Source organism: Lepidochelys kempii, chromosome 6 (assembly GCF_965140265.1).
Source record: "Lepidochelys kempii isolate rLepKem1 chromosome 6, rLepKem1.hap2, whole genome shotgun sequence".
In the NCBI taxonomy this organism is placed as follows: Eukaryota; Metazoa; Chordata; order Testudines; family Cheloniidae; genus Lepidochelys; species Lepidochelys kempii.
In genome coordinates, this window is record NC_133261.1 from 12629055 (window position 1) to 12648122 (window position 19068).

Consider the following 19068-nt stretch of genomic DNA (forward strand, 5'->3'; position numbering starts at 1 on the left):
AAGTTGTCTTGGGATAAGAGGGAAGATCCTTTCATGGACTGAGAACTGGTTAAAAGACAGGGAACAAAAGGTAGGAATAAATGGTAAATTTTCAGAATGGAGAGGGGTAACTAGTGGTGTTCCCCAAGGGTCAGTCCTAGGACCAATCCAATTCAACTTATTCATAAATGATCTGGAGAAAGGGGTAAACAGTGAGGGGGCAAAGTCTGCAGGCGATACTAAACTGCTCAAGATAGTTAAGACCAAAGCAGACTGTGAAGAACTTCAAAAAGATCTCACCAAACTAAGTGATTGGGCAACAAAATGGCAAATGAAATTTAATGTGGATAAATGTAAAGTAATGCACATGGGAAAAAATAACCCCAACTATACATACAATATGATGGGGGCTAATTTAGCTACAACAAATCAGGAAAGAGATCTTGGAGTCATCGTGGGTAGTTCTCTGAAGACGTCCACGCAGTGTGCAGTGGCAGTCAATAAAGCGAACAGGACGTTAGGAATCATTAAGAAAGGGATAGAGAATAAGACGGAGAATATCTTATTGCCCCCTTATATAAATCCATGGTACGCCCACATCTTGAATACTGCGTACAGATGTGGTCTCCTCATCTCAAAAAAGATACACTGGCATTAGAAAAGGTTCAGAGAAGGGCAACTAAAATGATTAGGGGTTTGGATCAGGTCCCGTATGAGGAGAGATTAAAGAGGCTAGGACTTTTCAGCTTGGAAAAGAGGAGACTAAGGGGGGTTATGATAGAGGTATATAAAATCATGAGTGGTGTGGAGAAAGTGAATAAGGAAAAGTTATTTACTTGTTCCCATTATATAAGAACTAGGGGCCACCAAATGAAATTAATGGGCAGCAGGCTTAACACAAGAAAAGGAAGTTCTTCATACAGTGCACAGTCAGCCTGTGGAACTCCTTGCCTGAGGAGGTTGTGAAGGCCAGGACTATAACAGGGTTTAAAAGAGAACTGGATAAATTCATGGAGGTTAAGTCCATTAATGGCTATTAGCCAGGATGGGTAAGGAATGGTGTCTCTAGCCTCCGATTGTCAGAGGGTGGAGATGGATGGCAGGAGAAAGATCACTTGATCATTACCTCTGGGGCACCTGGCATTGGCCACTGTCGGCAAACAGGATACTGGGCTGGATGGACCTTTGGTCTGACCCAGTATGGCCGTTCTTATGTAAGGGCTCCGAGCTCACCTTGCCAACCCGTTTCCCTTCCACCGCCAGAACCTTCATCTTGGAGAAGTAGTGGTAAAACGCCACCACATAGGTGATGATGGATTTCTCATCGGGGTTCTCCGTGAAGACATCTGCACAGCAGAGAAGGCGAGAAAGCAGTGAAGGACTTTGGGACAAAAGTGCTGGCTTGAAATTGTGAGCAGTAGCCTTGTGATGCACCGATACCGAGCCCTAACACTAAACCGTCATCCCCAGTCGTGTGTGCCTGAGCATCCCGCTGGGATGGAGTCACCCACACGCGATGGCAGATGCAAAGTGAGTTAAAACAACCCTGAGAACATTCCATGGCACAGCATCTGAAAGCGGCCCATTTTCAAAAGCAAAACCTCTCTCGAAAACACCGCTGCAAGATCTCCTTTCCCTGAAACCCAGGGTTGTGGTAAACGTGAAATTCCTGCCATTGTTCTGATAAAAGATTTCACCAAAAGTGATCCTTTCTGGGAAGCCCATTGACTTCGTCTTGGGTTTACACTTGTTCTAAAAAGGCCAAGCGGGAAACTTACAGCGCACCGGCAGGCTGCAGCTTTTAAAAGAAGCACTCATGCGCCCTGTGCAGAACATTCATACAAAGATTACAAACTAACAATGGCACCCAGCTCTTGTCTACCACGTGTCCTCTGTAGAGCCCAAAGCGCCTTCCAAAGGCAGGCAGAGCATCAGCCCCATTTTTTTACAAATGGAGAAACCGAGGCACAGCGGGGCCATGACTTGCCCCAGGTCACCCACCAGTCCCAGGAATAGAACCCAACGACCCAGTCCAGTGTTCTACCCACTAGGCCACACTTCCTCCCTAGCATCACAGGAACTTGCAGATGGGGGACGGTGCACTTGACACATAACTAAGGCATTGTTTCATTTTTAAGGTGGCCTTTAATATTTGGCGCTAAGCTGTGCCATGCAGCTCCGACCCTGTGCGAGGGCAGGGTGAGACAGAGTCGAGTGCATTGCAGTAACCTCGGGGGGCGGGAGGGGGTGTACATGGGAGCCAGGGGGCCCTTACCTTCCGGGTCGAGGAGCTGGGTGATGCCCAGCTGCCGCTCTGCCACGCTGAAGGCATGCTCCAAGTTGTGCCGGGCGTTCGAATGCTCCAGGTTCTTAAAGTCGATCAAGTCGGACCTGATAGTGCAGAGGAACTTTAAGGTCTGCACTAGGTGAGCGGAATGAAACGACGTGTGGCAAGGCACTTTCAAAGCTGACAGCCTGGCAGCTCTCTGGGTTCTTCTCCAGCCCCCAGCAGTGCAGTATCTGGGCGCCTCACAGTCCCTAACACATCTCCTCGGCAGCAGGGCAGGGCTATTATCCCCACGGGGCAGAAGGGAAACTGAGGCACGGGGCCTAAGTGACTTGCTCGAGGTTACCCAGCAAATGTGGGGCAAAGCAGGGAACTGAATCCAGGTCTCTCAAGTCCCAGTGCAGTGCACAAACCACTGGGCCATCCTAGCCCCGGAGCCCACCCTAATGACGGGAAAAGGGGTTGGTGAGAGGAGAGCAGCTAGCTAGGGTGGTGATGGGGCTCTTACCTGTGCTTGTGGATCAGGGCATTGAAGGCCAGGCCGTCCTTCCAGCTGGAGGTGAAGTTGGTCACATTAACGTGGGGATAGCTGCATGACAAAGAGGAAACACTCACCCTCCAGCCCAAGCACTGAGCTGGGTGTGGCTACTAAAAGGCAGGTCTAGATGGGTGTTTGGCCTTCCCCCCTGTGCTGTATGGACGCAGGCTGTGGGAAGCAGGGCCAGAGTGCTGTCTCAGATACGTGCATGGAAATGCAGAAGAACCTACCAAAAGCAAAGGGGAGCCAGGAGCCTGAATCCCAGAGGGGGCCACGTGGGAGATCCCAGCCTTACCATGTTTTTCAGCACTAGACCCAGATACCATGTACTTCTTACGCTGCCAGGAACTTCTTGCAAGGCCAGACGCGCCTAGCAAGCCAGAGGGCCACTAGACCATTCGAGAGATGTATACCCCGCCTGCTGGTGCCAATGGGATTCGTGTGCCCATTAGATTATAGGAACTCCAGATGCTGCTCTGATTCAGCAGCCTGGACTGGAAAATGCTGGATCCCGTAAGCCAGACTCGTGTGGCCGGTCTGCTTCTGTTGATGCTGGGATGGGGACGTTTGTTAGCTCCTAGCATTAGCTGGCTCGTACCCCGCGGTCTTCATCTGACACCAGAGCAGCAGCGCTTCCTTGGCAGAGCGCGTCTCGCGGCCTTCCGGAGTCTGCACGATGATGTCTTCGATCTGAGAGAAGAACAAAAAGCATTCCAGAATGAACCCGAGCCTACCGTCGGGATACGGCACAGGGGCTTCCCCCAAGGCAGGAGCTGTCTAGCCGTCTTAGGTTCATATGTGCCCAGCTACTCGGGAGGTCCTGGGATTTGAAATCGCCAGGAAAGGCTGGCAGAGGCAGAAGACTTTTGTGTCCTGAGCACCCCAGGGCTGGGAAGCCAGCTCTCCCTTCTGCCCAGCACCCCTTACAGGCAGGACTTTCTGTCTGCCTCCCGCCCACACTCCCTGCTCCTCAAGGGCTCTACCAGGGCTCTGCCCCGGGAGCAGCTCAGCAAGCAGACGGCGACTCAGCCTGGCCCCCTGCGCCAGCCCCACACCAGGTGCAGTGTACACCCCTGCTGTGCCGGCCCGGGGGCAGCCCTGGGCAGCAATTTCCTAACAAAACAATTGGAATTTTTTGTCAAAAAAATGCTGATCCAGCAAAACTGAACCATCTTGCAGGGACGGGCTGGAGGGAGGCGACGAATTTCTCAACTCAAAAACACATTTAAGAAAAGAAAAACAAATTGGGAAACAGCTTGGGTCCCATTTCGACATTTGAGAGGTTTCGGATTTGTGGCTCGAAAGGACGTTTTGTTTGGAAACTCAGAGCTAGTGACAGTGCACAAAACCTTTCTGTTTCACTGAAAACGGTCCAGATGGAACAAAACGTGTTGACGGTTTTGGTTCAGGGCCGTTTTTTGGCTTTTCGGTTTGTGAAAATTGTCAAAATTTGGACTCTTTGCCCCGATTTGGGATGGGAAAAATTCCTGAAATCTCAAAAGGTTTCACAGGATGGGAGACGAGGTTCCCTCCCAGCAGCGGCACCGGAACAGGGAAGGCCTGTCTCCCCCCTCCCCCCCACGCACTTTTTACCAGCCAAAAGGGCGAGCGGGGGAGGGGGGGGCACGATGAGTGAGTAGGAGGCAGGGCCTTGTGGGAAGGGGCAGAGCAAGGGCGGGGCCTCAGGGGGAAGGGGCGGGGCCTCAGGGGGACAGGGCAACACGAGGGTGGGGCCATGTTTCAGGTGCCAGTGGCCCCCCCACTTTTAGGAAGCTTCCACAGCTCCTGCCTCCCAGCTGCCCTCCCTCCCACTCGTGTCCATCTACAAGGGACGGGCATGGGGAGGCAGTTCTGCGAAGGCCGCTTCCCTCTCTGAAACGGGGAGCTGGCACAAGGGAGTAAACGGGTGCCTAGCGCCCCTCATTCTGTGCCCCCGGCTCCCTGCACACAGCACAGCCTGGCCGCCAAAAGCTATAGCCGGGGATGTGCCCATGGCCCTGCTCTCCAGCTGGGCTCAGAGCCAGGCCTACCTGGAAGCGGAGGATGATGGTCCAGATGAGGCCCAGCACCAGTCGGTGGTTGCCGTCCACAATGTCGTGGGAGCCCATGTTCTCCAGGTGCACGTGCTTCTCCTTGAGGAACTGCAGCGCCTTGTCCACGTTCTCCAGGCAGTGGATGCGCATCCGCCCCTTGGTGGGCTTGGGCTGGGGGACGACAGATGATGAGCCAGTCACCCAGGGCGCACGCAGCCACCAGGCCTGGTGCAACAGTGCCCCCCAGTCGGCTGGAGCGGGCAGACGCCAGTGTGATACAGAGCCTAGAAACTAACCTGGGTGGGCAGAGGAAACAGGCTGGCGCAGCCCTCCCTGCTCCGTTCCCGTCAGAACTCACCCTTCCCAGGTGGCTTAGAGAATGTATTGCACCCACGCATCACTGCTGGCCTCGGTCACCCCCTTCCCTGCAGCCTGGAGCCCTCCCCTGCCGTCCTTGTATGCACCTCAGACTTTGAACAAAGGGATTCAGCCCAGATCTATAGGGGCTTCTGCCTATGGACAGTGGGCCTGATCCTGGGCTGAGGAGATGCGGCCAGCCACACTGCTGGTGCAAAGCAACACCCGCCCCAGTCCTGAGGGAGGATCCTGGATGGGGCAGAGCACTCACCTCAACCCCCCCGCCAGCTCAGATGGTGACGTATGGGAGGGGCCTGCGCCTGGACTCCTCTGCCCTCTGGCTATTCCCACCAGGGACAAATACTGGCGGCCGGAGTTGGCTCAAGCAGCCTTTGGGGCCAACCCAGCATGGAGCCACATGTGGGGCCGTGCAAGAGGCCATTCCGCCACCTTCCTCCGTAGCTGCAGCAGGGACTCTGGCCCAGAGAGTTTAAAGCAGCAAGCCCGGCGCTGGAAGCTGCAGCGGGGCCAGGGCTGGGCACACACAGCCCAGGAGAGAATGTTTTCCAGGGCACGTTCACACGCACTGACCACCTGCACTCCTGCTCGTCACTCCTTGGCCGCTCTGCTCAGGCTGCTCGCAAGGGGCCAGCTTGAGGGTGGCTTTTGTGGGGCAGGCATTTGTCCATGGATCCCGGGCGGAGAATCCTCCCCACCCATCTCTCAGAGGCCATGGAACGCTCCTCCACTGACAGATGGAGCCGCTGGTCATTTCCACCCAGGCCTAGATTCCCACAGACAGGGACTCCCATGATGCACTGCCTCCCCACCCCAAAACGGGAGACGAAGGTGCATCCTCGGGATGAAGTCCCACCGCGGAGCCTGGAACATAGGAGAGAAGGGGAGTGTGGGGCACCTGGACTACAACTCCCACATGGCACTGCGGCGGTGTTTCCAAATCCAAATATTTCTGCTTGTGGTTTTCCACCGAGATGTCGAAGTTCTCTGCAGCAAAGCAAAGCATTTCCAGACCGGCTCTGCTGCGCCCTCTGAGACAGCCACCTTTCAACACTGCCTCTTTCGACAACAGAGGAAAGGCTCGGCACAGTAGGTGTGACCTGTGTCACAAGGCCCAGCAGAGGGGAAGAAGGAACGGAACTCACCAGGGGCTCTCCCGAAAGCACTTCCAAGAGCTTGATCAGCATCCGCCCGTCTCGGAGGTCCATGTACAGATCGGAAATGCGGCAGGTCATGCGAGCGAGGTGTGAGTTCACCCACTTGGTGAAGGTTTTCTTCTGCACGGCTTCCCGCTCATCTGCAATGGGAGAAAGGCCCACCGCCCCACTGCAGAGTCCCGCACCAGCACCCCAGAACAGGGAGCAGAGAAACAACTGCCCCGAGCCCCGCGGACCTGGGCCCTGGGTCAGGCATGCATTCCCATTCAGGAGAGCACATAGGCATGCGCTTAGCTTGAAGAACATGCTCAAAACCTATGCATGAAGCTTGTGCTTCAATGCTTCCCTGAACTGAGGCCATGATACACCACACTTCATAGATTCCTACATTCCAAGGCCAGAAGGGACCATTGTGATAATCTCATCGGACCTCCTGGATAACACAGGCCAGAGACCTGCCCCCAAATAATCCCTAGAGCAGAGCTTTTAACAAAACATCCAGTCTTGATTTAAACATTGCCAGTAACGGAGAATCCACCACAACCCTGGATAAATTGTTCCAGTAAATTACCCTCACTGTTAAACATTTACCTTATTTCCAGACTGAATTTGTCTCGTTTCAACTTCCAGCCACTGAATCATGTTAGGCCTTTGTTTGGTAAATTGAAGAGCCCATTACCACATTTCTGTTCCTCGTTTAGTTACTTACAGGCAGCGATCAAGTAACCGCTTAACCTTAGCAAGGAAATTTTTGATTTTTCTGTAGAAATTCAAATACCAAAAAATGCTGGCTAAAAACCAAAACATTCCAATTTTGTAAATGCAGCATGCTGCTTCCCAGGAGCAGTTGTTCAGGTACTCTATCGTCCAGGCTACCTGCTCAGACTACATCTCCCAAGATGCACGCTGGTCCCCCCTCATGGAGAAGGAAAGTGATGCATCATGGGAGTCCCTGGCCATGGTGCATTATGGGAGATGTAGTCCAGCTGGGAGCCCAGCCCACAGAAGAGAATGGGGACATGAGGCACCCGAACTACAAATCCTACAAGGCACCGTTGCAACATTTCTGCATTAAAATATCTCAGGTTTTCAGCATTCAGTTTTTTGATGAAAAATGAACACTCTCCTTAGAAAGTAGAACTTTTTGCAAAAAAAACCACTTTAGTCCAAAACACAACTTTCCATGAAAAAAGCAAAAAGAAAAGGAGGACTTGTGGCACCTTAGCGACTAACAAATTTATTTGAGCATAAGCTTTCGTGAGCTACAGCTCACTTCATCGGATGCATTTAGTGGAAAATACAGTGGGGAGATTTATATACACAGAGAACATGAACAAATGGGTGTTACCATACACACTGTAACAAGAGTGATCAGGTAAGGTGAGCTATTACCAGCAGGAGAGCGGGGGGCGGGGGGGAACCTTTTGTAGTGATAATCAAGGTGGGCCATTTCCAGCAGTTGACAAGAACGTCTGGGGAACAGTGGGGGGTGGGGGGGAAATAAACATGGGGAAATAGTTTTATTTTGTGTAATGACCCATCTACTCCCAGTCTCTATTCAAGCCTAAATTAATTGTATCCAGTTTGCAAATTAATTCCAATTCAGCAGTCTCTCCTTGGAGTCTGTTTTTGAAGTTTTTTTGTTGAAGAATTGCCACTTTTAGGTTTGTAATCAAGTGACCAAAGAGATTGAAGTGTTCTCCGACTGGTTTTTGAATGTTATAATTCTTGACGTCTGATTTGTGTCCATTTATTCTTTTACGTAGAGACTGCCCAGTTGACCAATGTACCTGGCAGAGGGGCATTGCTGGCACATGATGGAAAAATTCCCATCTGCTCCAGTGTTTGTAGAGTGCCTAATGCAATGGGACTGCAGTGCTGCCTGTGGCAATTCAAGTTACTATTAGTAATATTAAACACGGTTAAGAATTCCCCCCCCCCCTCGGTGGGCCCAGCACCTGGTGCAGCGCAGGGCTGCTTCCTGCACTGGATATGGTTTCTCTGACGCTCTATCGAGGCTGCAGCTTAGCCAGCCAGAACCTCATGGCAAGCGTGTACCTGTGTCTCTACCCCCCTTCCTCTCCATGCATCCCGCTGTATTTGCACTGCGCCCAGCTCTGGGGTGTGCCAGGGAGCGCTTTCTGGCTACGGTGGGGAAGTGCATTTTGCCTTTGCAGCTGGCCGCGCTCTTTCCACCTTCAACAGTCTCATTGCTCCTTAGCGACAGCGATGGGCCGCAGCACAAAGCCAGGAGGGGGGAGTGAGTAATAACAGCACAGAGAGGCCGCTTTCTTTTCCCTTCCATTACTATTTTGATTAGCGCAGGGCTCGAGGTGGCCTCGGGGACCAAGCCTCCACTCCACTGGCTGCTGCACGAACAGACTGAAAGACACGCGGGCAGCTGGCCTTGCTGGCGGGCTCACTCCATCCTTTCCTGCTAAGAAAATGCTGTTGGGGGAGGGGTTTTCCCCTCCTCCAGTTGGCCCCACACATTAAAACGAAAGTGCCAGCAGGGCCCAGGGCCGCGGTGACCAACGCCACACGCACAGAGGGCATCTCTGCGGCGGGAAACAGAGTTACACGGAGTTTCCGGGGAAAACGCTACACGCTACACGCAGATGCTGTGCCAGGGTGGCTGGTTCCTTCATGGGCCAGGGGGCCTAGGGGCACCCAGCCCTGTGCAGTTAGCCCTGTGCAGTTAGCCCTGCCCCACCCCTCCTGCCTTGGGGTGGCACTTACAAGGAGCTCCTGTGGGAGCCAGTACTGGTCCAGCTGGGAGTGCTGGGCCGGACAGCGGCAGCTGGGCTGAGCTAACAGCTGCAGGCAGTAAAGAAACGGTGGGACCTGGACTGCAACTGGGAGCTCCTGACTCAAGAAAAGAGACACTGAGCTGGGGTTGGGCCCTGGAGGGCCAGTGTGTGTGAGGCCTAACTAGAACACTCCCCTCCTGGGGTGCAGTTTCATTATCATGCATGTGATGTGGCGTTCTCCCCTAAGCAAATGGGGAAACTGAGGCAGGGCACTGCAAAGCCGGAATGGGGTGCGTGGGAGGGGGGCGCCCTGTTACAGGCTGCTTCTCCTGAGCCACAGTGGCAGACGGGAGCCTGGTATATAGGAAGAACAAAATTAAACTATTTTATATATTTTATATATTATTTTATATAATAATTCATCAGTTTAAAGAATTTCCACCATGAATGGGTGTGAAGGCAGGGGGTGGGGGGTAGGAGGGTAGTGGGAGCCCTGAGCTGGGAAAAGCGTCATGGAAGTGGTTCTCTTCAGCCACCATCAAGACTTCAGGGTGTCAGGCTCCCTCCAGGCTGGGCCAGGAAACCAGCGCACTGGTCATTTCCCACATGTGAATTGCAGTTGGATGCAGGCGGCTCCTGACGCACCTTGTCTAATTGCTCTGCAGAGGGAGACGTGTCGTGTTGGATACTCCCCTCCACAGGCTTTGCGCTGCTTGCGTGGGCCTGGCAGGGGGCTGCTGCGTGGTGACGAGGTGGCAGACAGGCACTCCGCCACACCAATTCTCCACATGCGCAGAGCCCCCTACAGGCATCCTGCCAGTGGCGTAGCTTAGAGCACCCCCTTAGCTGCTCTAAACTCTGGGGCCGGGCAGCGCAGGAGCAGAGCGCTATGGCTGACTGCCTGATGACTCTCCGCCCTCCTCTGAGCCCTGGAAGAGTGGACAATTCCCTGCACAGAAAGGAGGCCTTAGATTTGGGATGCAGTTTGTCGTCAAGGCTCTGCATCTCTCCCTGAGACAGCAACAGCAGGGTGCAAAGGGATTCCAGGAGACACAGATGCCTGACCCGGGCTCCTAGTAGCTGAGGGAGGGGAGAAATGCTTTTCTGAGACTCTGTTTATAAATGTACAGTGAACACCATTCTTGGCTCTGTTGCTGGCCTGCTGGGTAACCTTGGGCAAGTCCCTTGCCTGCTTTGTGCCTCAGTTTCACCATTTGAGAAAGAGAGATAATGATCCCAACCTCCTTTGTCAGGTGCTTTGAGATCTACTGATGAGACGTGCTAGATAAAGGCTAGGTTCATTATTAACGAGGCCCCCTGCAAGTCTCTGCATTGTTCGCCCAGTGGAGGTGCCCTGGACAGCTCAGCCAAGGCGCCCAGGGAAAGCCGAAGGTCACAACAAAGGGCAGACAGCATTTTTCCATTGCGGCTGGTTTTCAACAGACGCCTGGGAACTTTGACTGAACGGTTTCCGAAAAGCGTCAGCTCCCTGCCGAAAATGGCCAGGGTTTGTCCAGAAAACAGAAGCACCAAAATCAAAATGATTTGGGCCCAGAATTTGGGGGTTTCTGATGAAAGGTTGAAATTTTCAGTGGAGAGGGAAAAAAGGAACAAAAACTTTGTCGTTTCTCACCAGCTTTACCCCCGACTCCCATTCCCTGCCAGGTCTGCCGGGCAGGCACCAGGCAGGGAGGGGTTCAATGGCTGGAGGGCAAAGGCAGCTAGGAGGAAGAAGTAAAGAGTGGCTGAGGGGTGGGGGAAATATTGGGAAATATTGGGAGGGGGACCTAGCTGTGTCCACAGGGGAGAGGAGGGGAGGGCTGGGCCGAGTCTTCATCTGGAAGATATAAAGGCCCAGAAAGGACAGAAGAACCTTGTAGGGTTTTGGCTTGTCTGGTGGTCAGCCCCAGTCCCGACTGGCCAGCCCTGATCTGGGATCTTCTCCGAACAGTTCTGTGTCTATCTGGCCATGTGTCTGAGTTCACAGGTGCTGACTTGTATTTTTGCCGGTGAGTTCTCCACCCCTGCTCCACCCTGAGGCCCCGCCCTCTCAATCCTGTCTCCTGAAGCCCCGCCCTCGCTCCGCATCTGTCCACCCCACTCCGCCCCCTTCCCTCCAAGAGCCTCCCGCCACCTGCCAAACAGCTGATTGGTGGGGCTGCTGAACAGCTGTGGCTGGTGGGTGCCGAGCACCCACTTTTTTTTTTGCAGCACCCACAGAGTTGGTGCCTATGTCTGTGTTACTCCTCAGCCCCAGAGACCCAGGCAGATTCTTTGAGCCTTACAGACAGCTACATGCCACCCCAGTAAGTTTCCAGCACCCTTAGGGCAGAGTTTAGTTCAAACAGCCAGTGACTGACCATCCAACCCCAGGGGTGGCATGTGCTCCACTTATTGAAGAGCTCCTAGACCAGGGCTGGCCTTACCATGAGGCGAGCTGAGGCAGCCACCTCAGGTGCCAGACTGTTGGGGGGTGCCACTAGGACCCAGAGTTTCAAAGTTTTGGCCCAAGCTAGGGGGCATGGGGGCGTCATTGGAGCTCTCCGCCTCAGGTGCCAAAATGTTGTGGGCCGGCCCTGTCCCAGGCCCCCAGAGTTCTTCTACCCAAGGGAAACCCTGACTGTCCCCTGTGCTGGGCTCAGGGGATCTGTTCTACTGCACCCCGCCCAGACCCCGTCCGCTGCGTTATTGGGGACCCGACTCAGCAAAGCATCCTCTCGCCAGCAAATCACGTGCTTAGTTTTTCAGTCAATGGGACTACTCAAAGTTAAGCCCGTGCATAAGTGTTTTCCTGAATCAGGGCCTCCGAAGGTTCAGCAAAGAAGAGGCCCAGAAGGGCTCCATCCAAGAGGTGCTGCGCCCCCGAGGGGAGACGGTGCTACCCAGCGCCCTGAGGAGTTAAGCGTGGTACCTGCCAGAGCTTTGATGCGGGATCTCTCGAAGAGCCTTGCAGAGCTGTTATCATTGTCCAGCTCATCGTCCGAGGCTTCCCAGCGCGCGTTGATCCGGCTGTACTGCTGCTGAATCTCCAAGTGATCATAGTCAGGGGTGGAGGTCATGTTCTGGGCCTGCCACAGCTGCTCTGGCTTCGGTTACGGGGAAAGGGCCCCTGCAGGAAAGCACATGGGAGCGTCAGCATCTCCCTGGGACACTGGGGGGAAACTGACGAGCCGCCTCCCACACACCGGGCTCATTCAGGGGAGACGCGCCGTGATGGCCCCGGCACCAGTTTCTGCCCCAAGCTCTGGCACTTCATGAAATATTGCAGCAGCCCCAGCAGTAGGACAGCCCGGCCGAGCTGAAGGCACTCGAGCCACCGTGCCCAGAAGGTGGAGACGTAAGTCACAAGAAGCCCCATCTGCTTGCGCCTACAGCTCTGCGGAGACTCACGCTGGGTCTTGCATAACGAGTCCTGCCAATAACCTGTCACTGAACTGAGTGAAAGTGACACAGCAGTGCCTGTCCAACTGGAGAAATGAGTGTTAGGAATATTATCTGGACACTAAGACCTTGATTCAGAAAAGCGCTTGAAAACATACTCGGGGTTGCCGATCCTCACTGTATATTTAGGCCACACCTTCAGGAATCCTGTGATAAGGCAAGAATTTCACCTTTAACTTTTTTTAAAGTATATTTCTAGCTCTCCTGGTTGCAGAGAAAAGCTGTAAAACATGACCTAAAGAATTACTTTTGGTTAAAATCTCCAGATTTTGTAAACCCGTCTCACACTATTCTAGGCCTGATTCGTGATTTTTGAAAGCTTCAGGTTGGCAACCCAGTTGCTTCACTTCAGATAAGTGCTTAAATTCCACTAATTTTAATAAGACAAGCATAGGTTTGATTTTAAGCCTGTGCTTAAATGCTCTCTTGAATCCAGGCCTACATCACCCTAGCAATACAGCTAAAGGAGTAGTGGTAAACACTGTGCCACCTTCGAAACACCACTGGCATTTGTACATCACTGTGTTATCCCAGCTGACCAGAAAGCCTGGCCTCAGGGAAATTCCAATATTGTTTTGTCCTGAATCAGGAGGAAAAGTTGACATATCAAAACAATGGAAAGTTCCAAAAAACGTTTGGTGTGAAATGTTTCGTGTCTGCACTTCGGATCAGCATATTTTGGCTTGGTTCTGTGAGAATCAGCGCCCACTGAGCTGCCACAGTGCCTCATGGGAGATGTAGTCCAGCCAGGCCCATAGAGGAGAGTGAAGGCATGAGGCACCGAACTACAGCTCCCATGAGGCCACACAGGAGGTCAGGCAGACATAGATTAATGTCGAATTGACCCAAACTGAAACATTTTCTTTAGGTTTCCTTTTTCCCCAGTGGGAAAAAAAAATAAAAAATTTTAGGTAAAATTTGAAAAGATTCCCCCCCAAATTGGTAAAAATCCATAAAAATTTGGTAAAACTCCATACATTTTTTACGGAAAGTGCATTTCCCATGGAAAAAACATTTTGTGGAACATTCCCGACCAGGTTGGCGGCTCCCTCAGAAAGTCCCTGTGAAACAGAAAGAGAGTTACGGGAAACAGCTTTCATTTTTTACAGAAGCCAAGACAGTGCTGGTGTGACTGTCCCAGTCCTGCGCCCTCCCTGAAGCCTGGCTAGATACCTGCAGAATGGGCAGTTGTCCTACACCAAAAAGTCACTCGATCACTTGTTACCTTCCCTAACAAGCCTGCCCTGGCCAAAGGCGTTTTGTTTGCAAAGACAAGGACTAATCTCTTTCTCTTGTAGGAAACCCAAAGGGGGAAGAGGCCAGGGAGAGGGGTCATCCCATAGCGAGCAACTGGCAGGGTGTCCCACCCCCAGGAGATCCAGGGATGCCCTTTGCTTTCCATGGAAGTGCAGCCTCCATGTCCACTGTTTAACAGCGTGCAGCAACGCTTCAAAGGAAGGGAGTAAAGACCAATCCCAGGTACAGTGGCTGCACCTAAAAACGAACCATCAAGCGCAAGGCCACCTCCCTGCCGGTGTCCGATGGTCACGCATGGGGCAGGACTGCCAGGTGGCAACGCACACTTTGACTCTCCAAAACACACTGCGGTGCCAGTGGAACAGAAGCAGAAATCGCACCATTTGGGTGGAGATTTTGAACGTGTCAAACTGGCTGCCACGTCTGGCCAGGCTAGATTTTGATTAACACTGGAAGACGGCCCAGTTCTCGCTGCCGACAAAACCCCAAGCCAGGAGCTGCAAAAACAAGCAGCCTAACTTTAGAGAGCAAGGGCTACTGTATCCACAGCCCCAAACTGGGCCCGGCAGCCCAGCGAGAGCTCTGGACAAGGATGCAGGAGGCCTGGATTCGAGTCCCCTATCTCTGCCACTGCCTTTCTGGGTGAGCCTGTGCAAGTCATTTCTCTACCTCCCCCTGCCTCAGTTTCCCCATCTACCCAGAGGAGATAATGATACTTGGTAAAGTGCTTTGAGAGCAAGTGAAGACAAGAGCTAGGTGAGAGTTGACGCAGGGTCTCCCATGTCCCTGAAGAGTTTCCCAACCACTGGGCTAGGTGGGGGTGGGATGAGATGCCACGCTGCCCCTGAGAAACCTTCCCCGTCCAAATGTGATCGCAACTGCTCTGTTCCTATGCAAAGGTCTCATTTCAACAAATCAGCTTTTTGCAATGGAAAAAACACTTTGTTGAAAAAATCCTTCCTGGCTCCGCTCCCTGCCCGCCGTGTACGGGGACGCGCAAGGGCACAGAATGGGAGAGCTGCTACCCAAGGAGCAGTCTCTCTCCAGGGCACCCCGCCCAAGGAAAGCGCCTGGCATGTGTCTATCATGGCCCCTTCGGGCAGACAGTGGACAGACTGACGGAGTTGGTTGGTCAAGCTCTGTCCATTAAAGACGGTGGAGTTGTGCCAGCAGAGAGCTCAGCCGGAGGGGTTTGAATGGGGAGTGCCTGCGAAGAGTCTATGTTTAATCTGCTAAGGAGGATTTGGTGTCTCATGCAGCTTGGAAAGAGCTCGTCTGGCGCTGGCTCATTGGGAGCGTGGCCAAGCCTCCGGGGGCACATCTGAGCTGCCGTCTCTGGTGTTACGGGAAAAGATGAATATATCAGCCTCCCAGACAGGAAGCCGCCAGGGACCACGGTTCCCACTATGTATGGATCCACTACCCCAGACCTCAGGGTCCCCTGGGTGCAATGCCCATTTCATAGCTGCTACCAGGCTCTGCCCTGCCTGTTTGCCCAGAGTCCCCTGTGTTGTTCTCTGGGGTTAGGCACGTCCGTGCTGCTGTTTTGTTTCCCCTCCAATGAGGAGATCCTGCCTGAGCTGTCCCAGCTCTGCGCTCCCACCCCTGGCCAGAGCAGCCTGAGTGCTGTGGCAGGGGACACAGGTGGCTTGCTGAAGGATGTACACATGGAAAGGAGGCAGGGCTGATGGGGGATGCCCAGATGCTCGGGTTTCAGTACAGGCTGGGGCTGGCTTTTGATGGGCAACAGATGGCTCGGAACAGATGGCTTAGTGCCTTTGGGGCGCCTGTGGCCCCAACCTGCTGCCAGTTCCCTGGATGGCCAACCCCAGCAGAACGCTCTGGGGCAGTCCCCGCCAGGTTCCCCTGCTCACAGCACCCAGCTCAGGGCAGCCCATGCTCCTGTGCTAACTGGACGGCTCCCGGGACTGCGGGGGGAGAGGGCAGTTTCCACTGTTCAGACATGGGTCAGAAGAGGCCAAAGCTTGTTCGCGTCTAGCTGAATGGATTTTCCCCCTCCTGCCAGCTGCCATGGTGCCCACAGGCCTGGGGCAGCATCCGAGTCCCCATACACCTAGGAACCCCTTCAAATGCCCCTTCCCACCCACCCCTGCTTCTGCCTCTTCCCCTCACTCATCTTGCGCTGATTTAAGTTGTGGCATTTCCACTGCCAGCGATGCGCGGCAGGGAACACGTTGCGTGACTGCAAAGTGCCGCCGGACTTTACTGCACTGTATAAAAATACTTACTCCCAGTCAGTGGGCCCCTGGGGGACAGGTGCCACATCCAACTGAACCCCAGCCAGGGTTGATAACGGGCCTGACAAAGAACAACCACAACAGCTAGTCCATCACTGATGGCAGTGTTACACCATGAAATCAGACCCTGCGCCAGGACGGGCCCGTTCAGCCTCGTCATCATGAGGAAAACGAAGCAGGGTCCTTTCCTTGTCACTAACCCCAGGGAAGTCCTAGTGTAGACACAGGCAGCTGGGAGTCTTCCCATGAGTTAGCAGAGGGAGGTAAGACCCTGGGCTCTCCCATAGGCCCCCTGGGCTTGCTGTGGTGTGGGAAAGCTCAGATACCCCTCGCCTTTCGCTGGGTCTGCCCCTGGTGTCGATTACCTTGTGTTGGCGAACGTACCGTCGTTATTCCTAGGCAAGGGCGAGGCGAGAAGAGGTTTGCCGGTACAGCTGTATGGGGGGGTTCTACCGGCAAACCCACCCGGGCACAGCTTACCCTGGGAAAAGGGGTAGCGCGCCGGAGTAGTTCCTACCAGTTCCCTGAGCCAAATAAGTGCACCCGCAAAAGCACTTTTCTGTCAGTGTAACTGTCTGCATCAGGGCTTTAGCCCTGCACGGAATCCCCCAGGACCGACACTGCTATGCCAGCGTGACAGAGACTCCGGCACATGTCCTGTCCCGGCAGTTCCTTGCCCAATGGTTTTCACCATAAATCGAGGCTAACGGAGGGTTCACTGAGCTGAGGAAGAGCCGGGCTGAAACGGAGCGGAAGGATCTAGCGGGGGGACGAGAGTTGGCTAAGCAGGTCTGGATTTAAGGGGCTTTCTGAGGTTCAGCCTATCACTAGTTACGAGGCAAACCGCCGTGGCCTATAGATCTGTTTTCTATGCGGGACCATTCCCTGGCCCCACCCACCTGCCCCATGTGCAGCCATTGATAGCAACGGGGCTTGAGTGGCTGCTTTAGAATAGACATTTAGCTGGTGTAAAACACACTATGCACAATACTATTAATTATTAGCATTACAATAGCACCTAGGGGCCCCAAGGCAGATCAGGGCCCTGTTGTAGCAGGTGCTGCCCAGACACACAGGGAGAGACAGGCCCTGCCCCAGCTGAGATCCAGGCCCCCTTGTGCTGAGCGCTGCCCAGACACACAGGGAGAGACAGCCCTGCTTCAGCTGAGATCAGGGCCCCATGGGGCCAGGCGCTGCCCAGACACACAGCAAGGGAGAGGCCCTGCCCCAGGTGAGATTACATAGACACACAGTGAGAGACAGGCCCTGCCCCAGCTGAGATCAGGGCCCCGTGGTGCCAGGCGCTGCCCAGACACAACAAGAGACAGGTCCTGCCCCAGCTGAGATCAGGGCCCCGTGGTGCAGGGCGCTGCCCAGACACACAGGGAGAGACAGGCCCTGCCCCAGCTGAGATCAGGGCACCGTGGTGCAGGGCGCTGCACAGACACACAGGGAGAGACAGGCCCTGCCCCAGCTGAGATCAGAGCCCCGTGGTGCCAGGCACTGCCCAGACACACAGCAAGGGAGAGGCCCTGCCCCAGGTGAGATTACATAGACACACAGGGAGAGACAGGCCCTGCCCCAGCTGAGATCAGGGCCCCATGGGGCCAGGCGCTGCCCAGACACACAGCAAGAGACAGTCTCTGCTCTGAAGAGTTTGCAGTCTAAATACACAGGGAAAGGAAACGTCTAAGTCACAGAGCAGATCGGTGGCACAGCCAGGAACCATACCTAGGTCCCCAGATTCCCAGCCCAGGGGCCTGCCGATGAGAACACTGACTCACTCACTGCACTGTGGGACGTTCCATTTCCTTAACCCCATGCAGCTGGGCTCCCCCATGGGCCCAGACCTGCACTGCTGTAAGCATGGCCGGATCCCAATAGACATGCAGCAAAGTTTTAATGGACGCTTCCCTGTGATGGGGTTTCTTTTGGGAAGGAAGCACACCCGCCTGGCTCACTGGGCAAATCCCTCCTTCCTGGGAGCAGCAGCCTTACCTCCTTTCCAGGAGGTGTTTGCCTCTCCCATGCTGGCCTGGCTGCCGGCTGCGACGCGAGGGAATGCAGAGACAGCACACAGCTGACCCCGGAGCGCGGCCTGGTGCCACGATCTCGCTCCCGTTCCATGTGAGGCATAGGGGAAGGGAAGGATGAGCGGGCCCTCTTATGCAGAACGCCTGTGGGGCGTGCTTCGTGAAAGCCACCTGCTCTAGCTCCCTGATCTGCATTCCCGATACCTTCCCCCCGCCCGCTCGGAAGGGCCCTAAGAGCTTGTCTGCACTTCAGTTTGTTGTGGGTCAACCTGAGGTGTTTTGTGTTAAAGTGCTCTGCGCCCACAAACAAAATATCTCCTTGCCGCTCCCCTGCCCAGATGATGGTCTGAAACCAGAGCAACCATGGGAATTATATACATGCATCTGAAGAAGTGGGTATTCACCCACGAAAGTTTATGCTCCAATACGTCTGTTAGTCTGTAAGGTGCCACAGGACTCTTTGTCGCTTTCATGGGAATTATAGAGGCTGATCCTGAGTCTCCATAATTCCATGACCTTCTGGTAGGAACATATCCCACAATGCACAGCACAAACAGTCCCCGAATGCATACAGACCAGCCGCTGAGCAATGCATCATGGGATGTCTGCTTAGTGCTCATTCTGAAAGAGGGGAGGCAGCATGAAACTTGATGGCGGGAGAGCAATGCAGCATATACAAACTGATTGTTGTGGATCACTTAACGTGGGGGGGAAGGGGGGAGGGGAGACCTTGCACCAAGTTAGAAGCGCAGACTTGCCTGCTTTGCCAGTTAACGTACTGAAGGGCAGCTAGGAGGGAGAAGGGCCGATTGCAGATAGCACTGGCTGCGGAAGAGCCTTCTCGGTGCAATCGAAGACTCAGGTCGGGAACCCAAGCTCTCCTCCGGTTCCCTTTTGGAAGCTGGCAGGCTGTTGAAAGCTGAAGTGGAGAGCGAAAGAACCATTTGCGGGTGTCGTGCT

At 54.0% G+C, this 19068-nt stretch overlaps 1 protein-coding gene across 3 annotated transcripts in view; it reads right to left on the bottom strand.

The window, feature by feature from the left end:
* SPTB (spectrin beta, erythrocytic) overlaps nucleotides 1-19068 on the bottom strand; it is a 133897-nt gene that overhangs the window by 73159 nt on the left and 41670 nt on the right. For 2 of the 3 annotated variants that reach the window (XR_012159281.1, XM_073346701.1), the window contains exons 2-8: nucleotides 12031-12228; nucleotides 6358-6509; nucleotides 4835-5008; nucleotides 3403-3494; nucleotides 2775-2855; nucleotides 2255-2370; nucleotides 1213-1325 (exon numbers count right to left, since the gene is read on the bottom strand). Coding sequence is in view for 2 of the 3 variants with exons in the window: in XM_073346701.1 (XP_073202802.1) it covers nucleotides 1213-1325; nucleotides 2255-2370; nucleotides 2775-2855; nucleotides 3403-3494; nucleotides 4835-5008; nucleotides 6358-6509; nucleotides 12031-12178 (876 nt within the window). In the remaining variant the exon portion in view is untranslated. Of the gene's footprint in view, nucleotides 1-1212; nucleotides 1326-2254; nucleotides 2371-2774; nucleotides 2856-3402; nucleotides 3495-4834; nucleotides 5009-5465; nucleotides 6320-6357; nucleotides 6510-12030; nucleotides 12229-19068 lie in introns of those variants that run through there. The other variant, XM_073346702.1, reaches the window with a different exon arrangement.